This window comes from Astyanax mexicanus, chromosome 1 (genome assembly GCF_023375975.1).
Source record: "Astyanax mexicanus isolate ESR-SI-001 chromosome 1, AstMex3_surface, whole genome shotgun sequence".
NCBI classification, from domain to species: domain Eukaryota; kingdom Metazoa; phylum Chordata; class Actinopteri; order Characiformes; family Acestrorhamphidae; genus Astyanax; species Astyanax mexicanus.
In genome coordinates, this window is record NC_064408.1 from 16086752 (window position 1) to 16105196 (window position 18445).

An 18445-nucleotide genomic window follows, 5' to 3' on the forward strand; every position below is an offset into this window, starting at 1 on the left:
ATTGTGAGCTCTGACCATCATCCTCTGTTCTTTCTCTAGCTACCGCAGACAACTTGTCTCGCCTGTAAGTCCAACATTCCTCTTGAGGCCAAGCACAGCATGAGCACCACAAGAAAATTCAGACTGAGTATCCATGCTTCTTGTATGGACTTAAGTCAGAATTCATACACACTACTCAGCTTCTCTACCGCAACTGTGAACTGCTTCTTACCTTGCATGTGGTCTCTGAGGCCATTCACTGACTTGGGAGTTGGGTGGAGGCCACTTTCCAGCCATCCGGTGTGCCATTTGTGGTGAGAGTGAACACACCCAGTCATGGCAGCGACACCATTTTTCCCCTATACTGCACTTAATCCAAACCCTGAGGTAGAGGTCAATCCCTTCGGCTAGGGAGTTGATGCTGAGGGTTACTGTTTCTAGGAACTATTCCTGTATTCTCTAACCTGATATAGACCATGAAGCCAAAAGATTTATGTTCAAATCCAATCCAAGTCCTATTCTATTGCTAATATGTCTCTTACTTGTGAACCCTTTAGAATGTTCTATATTTCTGTATAAATTTGACAGAAAACTTCAGTCTGTGAGTCTTCAGGGTTAGCAGGAAATATGAAGGACAAATTATAGACTGGTATTTTCAATAAATGGGATGACATTCAAGTGTGAACAGGCAAAGCTCTGTTTTATTTAAACATGTATCAAAGTAGCATGTGGAAGTGTATCATGGTATGAACAAAGGAGACTTCTGAGGGGCTCAGACAAAGAGTTGTAGATGCTCATCAGGCTGAAAAAGTGTACAAAAAAACACCAATTCACAGACTGAAAATTCAAGACCATGTATACCATTCACAGGAGGAATCAACCAAAAGACTTCATGAAAAGCACAAGGTAAGTATGAAAAGCATGTGATAGTCCTGTAATAAGTGACTTCTAAGCAACTAAAGGCCTTTCTCACATTGGCTAATGTTAATGTTCATGAATGGTTACAAGGAAAAGGCCACTGTAGCATTGCTGCCCACTTGCAATTTGCTAAAGCTCACATGGACAAGCCAGAAGGCTATTGGAACAATATTTTTAAACAGATGAAACTAAATTTGATCTTAAAAGCATTATATTTAGACAATGTATAACACTTTATTCCACCATACAAAACCTAATCCCATCTGTAAAACACAAGTAAATAAAAAGTCTTTACCTTAATCCAATATAAATTCTGTGGGAACACCTTAGCAACCACCATGGACATCATAGCAACACCTTAGCAACACCTAAGCAACCAACCAGCTTTTGAGCAACAGTTTTGGCACTACAATCACACTCACAGTTTCTTCAGGAGCTTTAATCAAGTTAGTACTCTATCTCATAATTATGACTTAATATCTCATTATTAGGACTTACTGAAGAACTCTTTTTTTCTTTAAATGGAGATAATTGGCTTCTATACTTGTATGAATATGAAATATGACAACATACCAAATACTTTTAGATAACAAATGTATTTTTAGTTTCAGTCCTGTTCCTCTGGGACTGGGGGGCTTTTGGGGTCAATGAGGGAACAAGAAATGAATTCTCAATTATACCAGCAAAAACTCTTAAGGAAAATGTCAGGCCAAAAGAATGTGGGTCATGCAGCAATACAGCAACTCTGAGCACACAAGTTGTTTTACAAAAAAAAAAAAAAAAAGATAAAACAAAAGTCCTTACCTTAATCCAAAAGAAATTCTGTGGAAACACCTTTGTACCCACCTAGCAACTCCTTAGCAACCACCCAGCTTTTGAGCAACAGTATTGACACTCACAGTTTCTGCAGGAACTTCAATCAAGATTACTATATCATCATCATATCATTATTATAACCTAATGTCTTATTATTATGACTAACTGGAGAACTCCTTTTTTCAAATTGAGTAAATGGGCTTCTATGCCTTTACAGATACGAAATATGAGATGTAACAACATACCAAATAACTTTTACATAGTAAGATAGTAAGAGTATTTTACAGAGTTTCAGTCCTGTTCCTCTGGGACTGGGGGTATTTAGGGGTCAGTGAAGGAACAGTTAGAGAACAGTGAGGGAACAGTCAAGCCCCCTCACACTGGAACGGCAAATATTCTAAAAGAAATTGTCAGGACATCTATTCGTGAACAGAATCTCAAGAGAACATGGGTCATGCAGCAAGAAAACAACCCTGAGCAAACAAGTTGTTTTACCAAAAAAACATTTAAGATAAAAAAATAAGACAATAAGTAAATTAAAAAAGTAATTACCTTAATCCAATAGAAATGCTGTGGGAACACCTTAGCAACCACCTAAAAAAACACCTTAGCAACCATCCAGCTTTTGAGCAACAGTTAGTAGTAATACATCTTGTTAGTACTTACTAACTCATAATTATGACTTAATATCTCATAAATAATACTTAATATCTCGTTCTTATGACTTACTGGATAATACTTTTTTTTAATTGGAGGAAATTGGCCTTTATACCTTTATAGGTATGAAATTTGACAACATACCTAATAACTTTTACATAGTGAGAGTATTTTACAGAGTTTTAGTGCTGTTCCTGTGGGACTGGGGGTCTTTTGGGGTCAGTGAGGGAACAGTCAGAGAATAGTGAGGGAACAGTCAGGCGCAGACTGTACAGAGAAAGCGCCCCCTCACACCCGAACGGCATGCTGGGTCAGAGCCGTGGCCCCAAACAGTAACACGGGATACGGGGAGGTTTTAGACTCGTCCAGCCGCTCTGAGGCTCTTTATCCTCGGGGGATTTTACTGTACAGCCCCGCTGAGGGACCGAGGCGGTGAGCGGGGATCCGGAATGTGACGGCGTGTCTGTGAGAGGGGGAAACTCCAGCGCGTGCTATGCTAGCGCGGCTAAAGCTAGCTAGCTCCTCGCTAACTCGGACAGCTGGCTAGCTGCGGGCCCGCGGCGCTTTCCCGTAAACCGGAGGATTTTACCCGCTTCTGAATAAACCCGGTGAGTAACGGAGGTGTCGGGGTGTCCTGTTTTTAGCGTGTCGGTGTCTGAGAGAGGACGGAGCTGCGGGTTTTGACGGGCGGCGTCACACAGTTAGTTAGCTAGGGCGCTAACTGTTTAGCTACGCTAAGCTAACGCTACGATAGCTGACTTGGCTAGCGCTGGTGTTAACCTAGCTAGTCGAAAATAGTGTTTTCAGTATTTAGCGGACTTTTGTCTGATTTTATTCGTTTGGGCACTTCACGTTAAAGTTATTCGCTACTGTCACGGTCAGTATTAACTTAATATTTAGTTTAAATCCTCGTTTTTGTGACAAAGAGTTAAGAATTGTCTTTAATTTGCTGTTAATTTTATCTGCGACTCATTTGTGGACAGTGACAATACCAGCCTGACAAGCCAGGAATGGTAACGTTACTAACCCTCACAGCCAGTGTTAACTAACTGCAGCAGGTTTTGAGACAGATGTTAGTACAGATGTTGACAGCAGTGCGGAGTTTTTAACAGAAAAAACATGAGCGCGCGCGCTCTTCAGACCACGTAAACAAAAGCAACTCGTGCGGAGAGCCACGCCCCTTCAACTTTCCCTAACAAGCCAGTGAAGAGGCCTGCAGCTCAGAGTGTCCCGTTTTTTATAGTCGTATAGTCTCTTAACTGAAAGATAAGACGTATTGTTATTGTTATCCTGCTTTTCGTTGAGTAGGGAAGGTTTTGGTTGCTTCGAGGATTTGATGTTAGATGGTCTGGATGTTAGATGATCAGCTCCCCACCTCATCCCCAACCATCACATTCATCTCCAGCTCCCCACCTTATCTTTAACCCTCCAACTCGTCCTTAGCTCCCTACCTCATTCCCAACTCATTCAACTCATCCTCAACTCCCTACCTTATCCCCAACCCTCAAATTTATGCCCAGCTCCCCACCTCATTGTCAACTCACGCCCAGCTCATGTTCAGCTCCTCACCTCATCCCCAGCTCCCCACCTCATTGTCAACTCACGCCCAGCTCATCCCCAGCTCCTCACCTCATCCCCAGCTCCTCACCTCATCCCCAGCTCCCCACCTCATTGTCAACTCATCCCCAGCTTCCCACCTCATTGTCAACTCACGCCCAGCTCATGTTCAGCTCCCAACCTCATCCCCAACTCCCCAGCTCCCCACCTCATCCCCAGCTCCCCACCTCATCCCCAGCTCCCCACCTCATCCCCAGCTCCCCACCTCATGTTCCGCTCCCCACCTCATGTTCCGCTCCCCACCTCATGTTCCGCTCCCCACCTCATGTTCCGCTCCCCACCTCATGTTCAGCTCCCCACCTCATGTTCAGCTCCCCACCTCATCCCCAGCTCCCCACCTTTATTTTATTACAAAGTGCTCCGTTGTTCACTCAGGAAAACCCCTAGCTAGTTTGAATTGGCTAGAATCCAAAGATACCTCAGCTGTAGATACTGTCAAATGTAAATGTCAGTATCCAACATATTCTAGGCTTTGCCTGATCATATATTTGAAAAAAAAACCTATTTGGCTTGCATGCACTCACAGGAGCAAGATTAGTGCTGATTAAAGTACTCTTGAAAGAGGTATGTTTTCAGTAGTCATGTTAAGATAGCAAACAATCATTCAGACACCCAGGAGACGGGTGATTTACTGTACACTTTATGTGCTTTCCTAATACAGTTCCTAAACTAGATAAAGTGGCAGGCCGTACGTTTTTGGTAAGAGTGAGTAATTTCTCAGAGCTTGCTAAAAAAGTACTTTTTAAATGTACATTGTGGTGCAGTCTCTTTTAAGAGTGAACACATCTTGAGAGTTTAGCTAGAAACTTCTTTAGCTTGCCAGCTCTCTTCAGTTCTAATTATTTGTTTCCTTGGCTAAATAAGGAGTAAATGAACATATGAACACTGTGTTCGCTGGTCCATCTATGATCATAGTAGCTCATGTATCAGCACCAGTAGCAGTGCTTTGTTCATTTAACCAGCAAAACTTTTTACATCCTGGGACCTACTTTGTATGTGGACCTTGTATGTGGCATTGCAGGAATGGTAGCAGAGCAAATTGATTCCGTTTATTATAATATATTATTCTCCCTCCATTTAGAAACACTATTGTAAGGACCGCTGCTTAAACACCAACTATCCCACACATCCTGAAAAACTTGGAAAAGTATTTATTCAGTCATAGAAACTCCTGGAAATTCTGCTATGAGAGATTCTGAAGAATTCAAGATATTGAGTCACTTTTTCTAACAAGGAACATGGCCTGTAGCTGGGTGGCCCGCTGTCCACTACTTATGTGTTTATGGTCTTACAGCTAACGTTTAGGAGTCTCTCTATTTGAAGTATGATTCATATTGACTCAAAATGGAATTTGTCTTTATGCATAAAACTGTTGGAGTGTCATAGTGATTCTCACTTATGTCACGCACTCGATTTAGCTTCTTGACTACCTAAAACCAGGAGTTCTGTTATGTCTTGGAATACCTGGAAATTTAAGGACTGTTTTCCAATCATGGAAATTCTTGGAAAATGAGGAAAAAGCTAAACATATCCCAGAAATATCTGTGAGGTCTTGGAAAAGTTAAGCTAATTAGCACTTTCCGTTAGAAGAAAAGATGCTAGTCACTGTTTATAGACTCTCTGTTGACTGTGTTGTATGCATTGACTCACAAAGGAAATTGGAACGTTTGTACTTGGCACACTGTAAACCTAGTTGGCTAAAAAAGCAGACAATGGGTATATAAAAATAAGGTGGTGTTAAGGATATGGCTTATTGGTGAATAAACTGTGGGATGAGCCAGCTAACAGATGTGCTGTGGGACCTTTCTATGTTTTGCAATCATCTACCTACCTCTGCCATCTAAGTTTAATCAAATTTCTTAGAAGATATGAGTCCTCAAAACGTTAGCAAACTTTAGCATAAGCCTTTTTCAGAAGCACCTGCATGGAAAAAAGTCTTTAAATGTAGCATCTCATTACTGTTCATGTTCAAACCAAGCAAAGCCACTTGATGCCCTGAGTGGGCCTTGCTGAAGCAGAGGTGCTCCACTCTATTCCTGCTTTATCCGGCCGTTACTCCCCTGTGTCTTGTAAAGGTTCTGCCATGAAGGAATGCTATGTGCCTTTCCACATACTCTGAAAATTTAATTCCAAAAAGAATTTGGCAATTCGTTTAGCTGTGAATGACCTCAACTGTAGCCACATAAAAACATCATAATTGTTCATTTTTAACCGCATGGGTCAGGGGCTGTGGATTGTCTGTCTTTTGGAGCCTGGAGGAAGAGGACTGCTTTGTGCTGCCGAATCAGTCTTGGTGCACGGCTCAGTTTAGTGTCATCTGGATCAGGCAGAGACTCTAGGCATGTTATTGCAGAAAGCTTGTGTGGGCTTTGAGAGAGGCACATAATCTGAAATTTGCTCGTTCCACTACACTTAATCATTCTAGAGCGGTAGTGATTTTACTGTGTTTTTATATAGTGGTAGTTGAGTCATGTGTGAGGCTGTGTACGCACTGAACTGTTGGTTTAATAGTCCAGTAGCACAACTGTTCAGCCCAGCCAAGCACCTTATTTTATTTAATTCTTTTTATTTCATTTTGTTCCTCACTTCTCTGCTGAAACTGAGACTTGGGCCAATTTTAAGCTGAGCTAAAGATGTTGCCATGTGGGTCAGCCAGACCTGACACCAGTACCAGTTCCAGTTTTCTCCAGTTTCCAACAGTCTTTTGAAATTGTAAGAAACAGTATTCACCGCTCTCTGGCTTCATCTGTAATTTCTTGAAAGAAAAGAACTATACTTATAATGGTTACAGAATTATCTGTGTTTCTGTGCCTTTTCATATATTTTATGATGAAAGTGTGAATGTGCTGTGTGTAAATGTTGCAGTAGAAAGTGCAGTAACACAATCTGTTCCAGAACTGCTTTATAATTTGACATTTTTAAAAATCCATTGTTATTTACCAGCTTTAAGCTGTTAATAAATTAATTCATTTGCTAAAAATCCTCCTCTTTTTAATTTCTCATTCACAATATATGTTTACATTATACTAAATTTTTTGTACAATATTAAAATCACATTTTTAGAATTTTAGCTAATTTGTTCTAGCAGTTTACTGCTTCATGTTGTACACTTGATTTTGTACTGTATTTCTGGTTATTGATGGGCCCTAAAGAGTCTAAATGTGCAAAAATAAATGAGAAAAAATAGGAAGATGTTCTAAAACTTTTGACTGATGGTGTTTTTTTTAGCGTGTTTGTCTTAGCTTATTTTGTTGTACTGTCAGTCAAAAGATTACAGCAACATTTTTTAAACGTAGGATATTATTTTATTAACAAAGTAAACATATAAATCAGCATATAGATCACAAAAGCAGTTACCAAAGCCAAATGCATAATCAACTGATATAATATATGATAATCATGAGTATTAAATATAATAATGCTATTAATGCTGGTCAGTGATATATTCATGTGACAATAAAAGGCATTTATATTTAAGAGTATTGAAAAATATTAAAGGTGACCAGTTGAGCTGACCGAGCAACTTCAGCAGCTCTCCGGAACCATAAGCTGTTCAATGTAGCTAGTGGACCACCCAACACTAGTGTAGTGTACGTGACTCATGTCAGCCAGCAGTGATTGTTACTGTGAACAGAAATTGATCTACTGATTGACTCATCTGTGAACATCTGTGATGAAGATTGTTATGCCCTAATAATTTTTTCCTCCCTCTTCCACAGGAAATCCATCCTCAATCAGCAGCGAGGATGGGTGTAAAGACCTTCACCCACAACTCCCCAAGTCATAGCCAGGAGCTGCTGGATAAGCTCAATGCGCTGCGTGGCGAAGGCCACTTCTGTGACGTCACCATCCGCGTCCAGGGCCAGCTCTTCTCCGCCCACAAGGTGGTGCTGGCCTGCTGCAGCGACTTCCTGAAGGCCAAGCTTTCGGGAAAGCTCAGCGAGGACGAGGCAGAGGATGACAAGCCTGTGCTGGACCTTCATCATGTGACTGTGGCGGGCTTTGCTCCACTGCTGGAATATGCCTACACCTCCACGCTTTCCATCAGCACCGAGAACATCATCGACGTGTTAGCAGCTGCCAGCTACATGCAGATGTTTGCAGTGGCCAACACCTGCTCGGAGTTCATGAAGTCTAGCATCTTGTGGAACTCTGCTGCGGCTGCCGGGGCCACCGGGAGTTCAGCGCCTGCCGGTCTTCATCGGTCACAGGAGGCTCCAGAAGGTGCCACTGGCTGTGCACTGGCTGCCCTGGACGCCCTTTCTCCCTCCCCAGTGTCCTCTGAGAGCAGCCTGGTTGAGCGTTCCATCCCTGTGTGCCGTGAGTCGCGCCGCAAGCGCAAAGGCTTTGCGAGCCCACAGCCTGCTTCTTCTTCCTCTCCGCAAGTTCCCAACCCCTCACCTTCCTCATCGTCATTCCCGGAGAGTTCTGCACAGGCTCTGGAGCCTTCTCTGGCTTTCTCCTGGACCTACCCATTTGGAGTGGAGCGCCGCTTCGCTCCTGAGAAAGCCAAGCTCCCTGAGGGGCTCCTGGAGACTGGTGGTGCCTCCGGGCAGGACCCTGGCGGTCGGGCGCTGGTTGAGTATCTCTCCTGTGAGGGCGCTCGGGGGATGGGTGTGGGTGGAGTAGCTGTCGTGGAGGAGGAAGAGGAGGATGTGCAGGTGAAGGTGGAAAGGCTGAGTGATGAGGAGGTGCATGAAGAGGCCTCACAGCCGGTCAGCGCCTCCCACAGCTCCTTGAGTGACCAGCAGACTGTTCCAGGCAGCGAGCACGCTCAGGAGGATCTGCTCATCAGCCCTCAGTCTTCATCTATAGGTACTGCTAATCACAATTACCTGCACTTTGATATTTTATCACATTTAAAAAGTCTTAGTCATAGAACACTGGTAAAGAGGTTAGGAGGAACATCTGTAGTGGCACTAACTGGTTTTGACCAACAGATAAAAACGGGTGGTGGTTCTTCTTCTTCTTCTTCTTCTTCTTAGCAGCAGCGGTCTTGTATTCGAAGTCTAGAGCCATGTCAATACTCGATATTTTCCTTGTCTCGACTGGATGTTTGCACTCATCATGAATGTAAATGTTATGTCAACATTGGACTTTTAGTGTTTTTTTAACTGTTTTTTTTTTCTCTGAGGCACAACTGGTTACAACCAACATTTCTAAAAGAAAATTAGCACAGCACTTAGCATTATATATACAAAAAAAACACTTTTGGTAGCTATCAATAAGCCCCTGATTAAATTCTGGTTTGAGATTCAATCACTCTTCATAACAGAATTGGTTAAGTCAAAGTACAATGTACCAAATCTATTGGTTTATCTGGATCTGATCTTTATAAGCTTTTCATCTGTTACATGTCAGAACTGGTGGAAGGCTGAAGTGGACCTCCTGCTTAAAACTCCTTAACTAGTTTTAAAAGCTGGTCTTTTTTTTTAATACATATGGAGCACAGAATTATAAGAAACATTATGCGTCACTAGTAAGGAACAGGGGTGTCACCATGTTTCCCTTCTTATTCAGCAGCTAAACAAAGCTAAATAAACAAAACTGTAATTATTAAAAAACAACAGTCAAACGAGCGCTGAATGGAAAACTGTTTATATGGGTGGGTAAATTGCTTCTGTTTATTAACAGTAAGCTTAGATTTCCAGAATTTATCCCACATAGCTTATTTTAACACGGCAAACTTGCAGACTACAGTCTGATACTCTCACTTCTGACTGGCAAAAGAACTAGCGCCTAGCGAGGTTAGCGGGTGATGCTAATGCTGCTCCGGCAGTGCTAATCGGGGTTGCAGCAGGCTACAGGCCGATAAACTCACCTTTAAATGCCGAAAGAGCTAGCATTTAGCGCAGTTAGCGGGTAATGCTAATGCTGCTTCAGCAGTGCTAGCCAGGGTTAGCAGCAGTCTCAGTGCTGGAGAACTAAACTGAAACTCCTGTATAATGCTGGACTTTGGCATAAGTGGCTTTACTGCTCCTTAATACCTGACCGGTAAAATTCATACATGAGGCGCACCGGATTATAAGGCGCACTGATGATTTCTGGGAAAATGTAAGTATTTTAAGTGTGCCCTATAGTGCAAAAAATATGGCACATGAAGTATCACCATTGCTCCTCCAAACGTGTTTGTGTCATTCAGAGACTGTAAAAAAGATGGACGCTGTGTCTCCGTTCCCATTCATTCAATGAAAATGAAGCCAAAATCTTCCGCCATGTTGGCGATCCTGCCACCTGATTCTGCGCAGTAGAGACCAGAGGAGGGAGAAAGACTGTGGATAGCAGCCTACTCATTTGAATAACCCCGCCCCTGAGGGCTGCCTCGCGGTCACAGACTGCAGAGCGGGACGGAGCGGAGCTGATGGTCTGTTATTGGTCCCGCCCATAACCAGCCCTTTTACCATAACCACACCTTTTTTGAATAGAGCTGAATAACGTTTTAAAAACCGAATTCTGTGGGGATATAAAAATTTGACAATATAAGCAGAGGTTACACTAGCTGCTGCATTTAAATAATGGAGGTAGAATTACAGTATATTAGAAAAAAACGTGATTGAATGTTGTCTGTTTTGCCATTGAAACCTATGGGGATGGGTGCAGTTACACGGCTTTCTGCAGCCGAACAGCAGGGGGCGCCCGACCTGTGGTGGCTTCACTTTTAAGAGACGATGCTCTGTCCAGCTATATACAGTCTATGGTCTCATTTGACTAGTCCTGTCACAATGATTACATCATCTACTTACCGTACCATAAATGGTTTATGGACAATTCAATAACTGCGAGTCAATACACACAGTGTGCACAGACTGCAGTAGATTAAAAAGTATACAATTCCCAAACTATAATTATTTAAAATGTTGTCTTTAAAAGGGTATAATGGCTTTGTTATGCTGTTCCATTATCATTATATCAATGGCATTTATCCACAAGACAAATACCATGACAGGCCTACATCTGACCATAAAACTTTCCTCTAGTAGTTTCCTCTGTATTTCTCCATGTGGTCAACTGCAAGCTGTAGTTGAGCTTGAAGGTGTCAATTTTGGAGCTGGAGCATCTTTCCTGGACACCAGCCTCTCAGTTCTTGGTGATGAAAAACTGGCTTAGCCATAGACAATGACGCTGGTGTTCCTGCAGCTTTCTGTTCATGGCAGACGTGTGTCTTGGTGGTTTGTTGATTGTTCTTGAACACCTGAACCAAATTCCTTTCAGCTGAGGGTAAACAAGCCTTGGCAAATTGGCTAAACCTACCAATATTTTGTACCTTTGCAGAAAAATATGTTTAAAACTGATGATCTTGGAATCTGCTGTTGTTTGGATATAGCTTCAAAAGATATTCCTGGCTACAGCTTCTCTTCCTCACACAGGCTTTAAGCTTCGGTCATACTGTACTGTGTGTCAATCAGTCCAATAACTACTGGGGAAGCTACCTGCCATAGTCTGTCATGATCACTAGCACGCCCTGGCTTTGGCAACTTAAAAGACATTTTGTGATTTTCAGCACCACTGAATTTGCGATCCAAAAGTGTGTCTATTTACATTTTGACCCTATACATATAATACATATTCAGAAAGAACTACAAATTAAAACTTGTACACCTCATTGCCATTGAACTTCATGTCCATAATAAGTTCATATAACCTTCTGACATTTTTTTAAACAAACCAGAGTATGTTTTGTAATTTATTTATTAAAAGTAGGCACCGCTTGCTTAGATGACAGCTTCGCACATCTTCAAGAGTTAACTACTTGAATTTCTTGCCTCTTAATGTGTTTGAAAGCATCAGTTGTAAAGTTGTGAAGAGAGAGAGTTACAGGTATATAATGAATAGCTCTATTTGAGTAATGTTCTAATCCATATTATGGCAAGAACTGCTCAACTAAGTAAAGAAAAAAAAAAAAGAAATGAAAGTCCGTCAATCTGAAAAAAATCAAAACTTTAAAAAATATCCTCATTTAGAAAGACAATCAACAAGGAAAGGATGAAACTGGCTCTCATGAATGGAAGATTAAGTTTTACCTCTGTTGCACAACCTCAAAAAACACAAGTTAACAGCACCCCAGATAAGATTTTAATATTGTGGTACTTAATACATGATTCCTTATGTGTTCCTTCATAGCCCGTTAATAATTTACAATGTAGGGAAGTATAATGGAAATAAAAAAAAGAATGCTTCTACTTTATCTAATATCAATTTAAAATATCAGCCAAATTTAAATGTCTGCTGATTGCATTAATAAAAAAACGCTATCTTCCAGTAGTGATACATAATAACACTCATTATGCATACAGATTAGTCTTTTTTTTTATTAACCTAAAACATTTATTATTCAACTCCAGAGGAGAAAAATTTGTGTGAGCTTAGTTGATAATTTGCTGATATATTTGCTGAATAAAATGCTTAGAATAATAATAGTAGTGTGTCAGTGGAATATTATAGTTGTTAATGTTTACACTGTGCTTATTAAAGCATATTGAGACAAATGTTTTCATGTAGTTTTTGTGAGTTTTTTTCACTATTTTATCATTGAAGAAGTTAAAACCATTGCTTCTTTGTCCCCTCAGGCTCCATGGATGAAGGAGTGACTGAGGGTCTCCAGTCCATCCAGGGCACTCCAAACACCACCGGCCACATGGAGGAGGACGAAAGGTAGGGGCCTCTCCACACGCTTACGTTGTTTTTACAGAGTCTCCTCTTTACGATGTCTCACTTTTACGATTTTACTAAAAGGCCCCTCCGAGGCGGGACATTATTTTTCATCCTCACAGTCTCCATCTTTCTTCACTTATGCTGGTTTATAAGTGGTGGAAGCTTACGCAGTATTGTCGTGGATATTAGGACAGTGACTCGTTGCCAAGCGGCCAGAAGCTAGTTGGCAGGCTTTCTGGAAACTTCTTGGATCCTGAGTTTTGTTGGAATCCTGGAAGAAAAGTGAAGTGTCATGATGCAAAACAAAAGGGGAAGAAAAAGACACAGCTGTCCATCTCTGGAGAGGAGTTTATACTTTTATATGACAACTTGATATGCCTGACTAAACCTGTTATATGTTAGCCTGAAACCTCTCTGGACGCATCTTCATGGAGCTGTGGAGAGTGGTGGAGAGAGCTGGTATGAAAACAAGTCTAGAGGAATTGCTAAGTTGGCGATTTACAGTCATTTAGGCAGATCGCTGCATAGAGGTTTAAATTATATTTCCAAAAACTCTTACGCCAAGTTAGTGAGGAATAAGCCTCCTTGTCATTTTTTATTTAGAAATATAGATTGTTTGAAAAGCACATTATGGTTATGCAACCTGCAAGAATTGTAAACAATCTACTTCTGTTTATGTAAAATCAAAATTAAATAAAGATGTTTAATCGAATTAATCAGAACATATTTGCTCATGTTCTATTCAAATCATATCTACTGTATTTAAGTGGGTCACTGGAAAGCCATATGACTTACATTTTAAACTAATACATAACTTTCTTAAAATTTTGTCTTTGTAATTTGCACTCGGTCAAAGGTTTTAGAACACCCCTGTTTTTTAGTTTAGTTTGTCCAGTAGCAGTGCTGTATGACCAGACAAGCTGATGTTTGATGTTCACAATGACTTTATCACTGCACTTCACCTGTCAGACCTCTAGTTCTTCTCTTCACTGCTGAAACTGAGACTTAGTCCAATGTTAGGCTGAGCTAAGGGCGCTGTTGCCATGTGGGTCAGCCAGACCTCTCCCTGTACCAGTTTTCCTTAGATTTTCAATGTGCAGGAAACAGTACTAATCGTTTTCTAGCTTCAACTGTAATTTCTCTACAGAAAAGATGTGAAAATTGTGTGTCTGTGTCTTTTTCTGGTTTTGATGAATATGTGAATGTATGTGAATTGATTAAGGCACACCAGATTATAAGGTGCACTATCAATGAACGTCTATTTTCTGGTCTATATTTTTTTTATACATAAGGCATATTGCATTATAACAGTACAAAACAAATGTGCCGCCATGTTTCCCTTATAATTTAAGCAGGGGGTGCCTAAGTAAACGAAAGTAATTCTTAAAAAAATATATATATATATTTTAAAGTCAAACAAGAGCTGGATGTTAATCTACACAGATTTCTCTCCTGAAAGCTGTTTATTTGGGTGAGTAAAGCGCTTCTGTTTACTACAAGTAAGCTTTGTTTTCCAGTATTTTAGCAAGTTAGTGGCAGTGCAAGACATGGTAAGCAGCAGTGGTTAGCAGTAGCGCTAGCCGTGGTTAGCAGCAGTACTTGCTGCCCGACAGCCAGGGCGCTTCATCCCACATAGCTTGTTTTAATGTGGTAAACGCACAGACTACAGTCCAATATACTTACCTGTGAATAGCAAAAGAACTAGCGCTGCGTTTAGCAGCTAATGCTAATACTGCTCCAGCCTTGGAGCTGGAGAATCTTCACTGAAACTCCTGTATAACACTGTACTTCAGCGGTGTGGCTTTCCGCTCCTCAATACCTGACTGGTAGAATTCATACATTAGGCGCACTGTTGTGTTTTGTGAAAATTTAAGGATTTAAAGTGTACCTTATAGTGTTAAAAACACTATAAGGCGTGGACCTGTTTTTCTTTGTAAAGCTGCTTTGTGACAACCTTTGTTGTAAAAAGCGCTATATAAAAAAAATTGAATTGAATTGAATTAAAAACGGTAGTGTGTGTTGTATAAATGCTGCTTCAGTATAGATAAAAGCTTTGTAATTTTTTTTATCTCTGTTTAAAAATGTAAAGTTTTATAAATCGTAACTTTCTTTCCAAAGTGGGGTTGAACATTTCTGTAGTCTGTGTTGCAAAGTTCTGCACATCCCTAATGCAGTCTGTCAAAAATAATGCATAAGGACGTCTGGTGTTTTTGTCTTGCTTGAATAATGAACAGCTAAAAGCTGTTGAGAGCAGATTATCTTAGTAGTTCTGGCTTCTTCTGCTGCTACTTTTATAAGCTCAAACTGCTCTGTATATACTACTGCTCTGAACATACATCATGAAAATGGTGCCTTTTATACCCTGGAAGTTCAATAGATGTCACACAAAGAGCCATTTGGGATCAGGCCATGTATACAGAGCCCTACTGGACGCAGACAAACATAACTCAGAATCTGCTATGGAGGAGCGAGCCAATCAGCATTCAGTCGTAGTTGGACGTTTGTGATGAATGTGATTCATTCATGTGATGAAATTGATATTGATGTTGACATCATGTTAAATTGGAATTGAGCTTTGTATACAGAATCAGAATAATGGGTCAGTTGTTGAAAATGTGAAACGATGAAACGAGTGCCAAACCAGCAGACAGACATTGTTTATATGAGTAGTTACATATCAGGACCCTTACTGAATGTTTTTTATTTTTATTACTATTTTTTTTTTAATTCATCCATAATAAGTATACAGCCCAAATCCAAAAAAGTTTGGAACAGTATAGAAAATGCATGGTTTCTTACAATTACTTTAATTTTTATTTAATTGGAGATATTTCACGGTTTTAACTTAATTTTATTTATTATACATCTATGTATTCCTGCTTATTAACCATACGACACATTGCAAAGAAAGGACAGTAAAGCATTTACCTTTACGTTTCACAACACTTATTATGTTTTGGCACAGTGGATACCAAGCAGTGAAGGGTTTTCTGTGTTACTTTGTCCCATTCTTTCTGTATAGATGCGCAACAGTACAGGGACAACAGCGTTTACATTTTATTAATTTTACAATTTTCCACACATTCTGTATAAGGGGCAGGTTAGGACTGCTGGCAGATTTATTTAGTTCCTGGACCTTTTTCCTCTGCAGTCATGGTTTTGCATTGTCTTGTTGAAAAAAAGCATAGACTTCACTGGAAAAGATGTCATCTTGGAGGCATCAAACATGTTATTCAAAGATCACATTTAGTGATGCACGATGATGTAGGAATTATATTGGTATTGACTAATGCCTAGATTTACCAGTAGACGTTTTTCATTTTATTGTTTGTATTCAGTTGGGAAGTAAACAAAACTGTAATTCATAAAAAAAAACTTTCTTTCAAAGTCAAATGAGTGCTGGATGTTAATCTACACAGATTTCTTTCCTGAAAACTGTTTATTTGGGTGAGTAAAGTGCTTCTGTTTATTTACAGTAAGCTTAGATTTCTAATATAAAGGTGATTTTTTTAGTAAAGTTTCTCCAGCACTAAGTCTGGGTGCAGCAGCATTAGCATTAGCTGCTAAACGCAACACTAGCTGAATGTAAATGCTACCTGATAGCGCTAGACTGAGGAACCCAGGGCACTATCAGCTAGCAGTTTCTCTCATGTAGCTTGTTTTAACACAGCAAAGACGCAGACTACAGTCCAGTATATTTACCTCTGAACAACAAAAGAGCTAGCGCTGCAGTTAGCAAGTAATGCTTGTAACGCTGTACTTCAGTGAAGTGGTTTTACTGCTCATTAATATATGACTGGTAGAATTCATATATAAGGCACTCCGGATTATAATTTAACGCAGGGATTTTATTTTGCACAGTAAAGAACTGCAGATTTTAGTGCTAGACTATGGTTTACCAACGTAATCTCTTGCTCTTATGCTCTAAACCAGAACCATCCCACCTTTTTTAATTGGAATTTGCTGCAGGCCTGAGATGCATGAAATGTATTGTAACAAATGAAAGTTGTGTACATAGCAAACATGAAATATCTTGGAGAATATATTGCCTACAATTAAATAAAGTTAAATAAATGAAGTCAAGCAATTAAACGCCTCTTACTGTCTCAATCCTTCCTGTTTTTTTGGAATATAAAATACTTTATACAGAGAATGTGTTTTATGTTGTTATGTGATGAAATATAAAATTCTATTAGCTGTAGGGCTGTACATGCTTGAATTACTTTGGTTTTTGAATTTCATTTTATCTCTCCTTTTCTCTTTCTTCTGTTGTAGGCTAGAAAACGTCCAGTACCCGTACCACCTCTATATCAGCCCCTCCGCACGGCCCGGTCTCAACGGACCCGAGCGCCCCTTCCAGTGCCCCACATGTGGAGTCCGCTTCACCCGAATACAGAACCTCAAGCAGCACATGCTCATCCACTCCGGTGAGAGCCTCTGCCATTACGTAACCAGCTTTCAGAGCACCAGAGTATAACTCATCCTCTGCAGCCTTTCAGCTTACACACTGCTTCTCTTCACTATCTAAACATCAGGGGCTGTTCATAATAGTAGTATATGCTGGGTTCTTCGCTCTGGTTCTTGTTATTTAAAGATCTGGTACAAAAAGAAAAAAGTGGGTCATGTGATATTTATCACAATCATGAAGAAAAACAGTGGTATAATATATATATATATATATATATTTTTTATGTATATATATATATTTTGTATGTTTGTCACTCTTAAGTGTTTCAGATCGTCAAACAAATTAAAAAATATATATATTAAAACAAATAAACACAAAATCCAGATTTTAATCCAAACCTACATGGCCCTGTGTGAAAAAGTATTTTTCCCCTAAAGCTAATAACTGGTTGGACTTCCATTAGCAGCAACAACTGCAATTAAGCATTTGTGTTTAACATGCAATGAGTCTTTCACAGCCCTGTGGAGGAATCTGAGAACACTGTTCTTTGCAGAATTGTTGTAATTCAGCCACATTGGCTGACCTTTTTAAGGTCATGCCACAGCATCTCAATAGGATACAGGTCAGGACATTGACTAGGCCACTCCAAAGTCTTTATTTTGTTTTTCTTCAGCCGTTCAGAAGTGGACTTGCTGGTGTGTTTTGGATCATTGTCCTGCTGCAGAACCCAAGTTCATTTCAGCTTGAGGTCATGAACAGATGGCCAAAAAGTTCTTCTTCAGGACTTTTTGGTAGACAGCAGAATTCATGGTTCTATTTATTACAGCAAGTCTTCCAGGTCCTGAAGCATCAAAACAGCCCCAGACTACCACTACTATGTTTTACTGTAGGTACATTGTTTGTTTTCTGAAATGCGGTGTTACTTTTACACCAGATGTACTGGGACACACACCTTCCAAAGAGTTCAACTCTATAGTATTTTCCCAAAAGTTTTGGGGATCATCAAGACGTTTTCTGGCAATATTGAGACAAGCCTTAATGTTCTTTTTGCTCAGTAGTGGTTTTCTTCTTGGCATTCTGCCATGCAGACCATTTTTGCCCAGTGTCTTTCTTAGGTCCTTTGTGACCTCTTGGATGAATAGTCACTGTGCTCTTGGGGTAATTTTCATCACTGTTCCACGTTTTCACCATTTGTAAATAATGGCTCTTACTGTTGTTTGCTGGAGTCCAAAAAACTTTAGAAATGCCTTTATAACTTTTCCAGACTGATAGATCTCAAATACTTTCTTTCTTTTAAGGATCTTTTGGTGGACTTCCCTTTGTCAGGCAGGTCCTATTTAAGTGATTTCTAGATAGAGAACAGGTGTGGCAGTAATCAGACCTGGGTGTTGCTAGAGA

General features: G+C 40.2%; 1 protein-coding gene across 2 annotated transcripts in view; it reads left to right on the plus strand.

Annotated features, from left to right (window-relative positions):
* The first annotated feature begins 2526 nt into the window (after nucleotides 1-2526).
* Nucleotides 2527-18445, plus strand: part of zbtb44 (zinc finger and BTB domain containing 44) — a 29069-nt gene continuing 13150 nt past the window's right edge. Inside the window, exons 1-4 of one of the 2 annotated variants that reach the window (XM_007260490.4) lie at nucleotides 2527-2978; nucleotides 7707-8802; nucleotides 12555-12639; nucleotides 16915-17066. In XM_007260490.4, coding sequence (XP_007260552.3) covers nucleotides 7734-8802; nucleotides 12555-12639; nucleotides 16915-17066 — 1306 coding nt within the window. In that variant the 5' untranslated portion in view covers nucleotides 2527-2978; nucleotides 7707-7733. The remainder of the gene's footprint in view (nucleotides 2979-7706; nucleotides 8803-12554; nucleotides 12640-16914; nucleotides 17067-18445) is intronic. The other variant, XM_007260491.4, reaches the window with a different exon arrangement.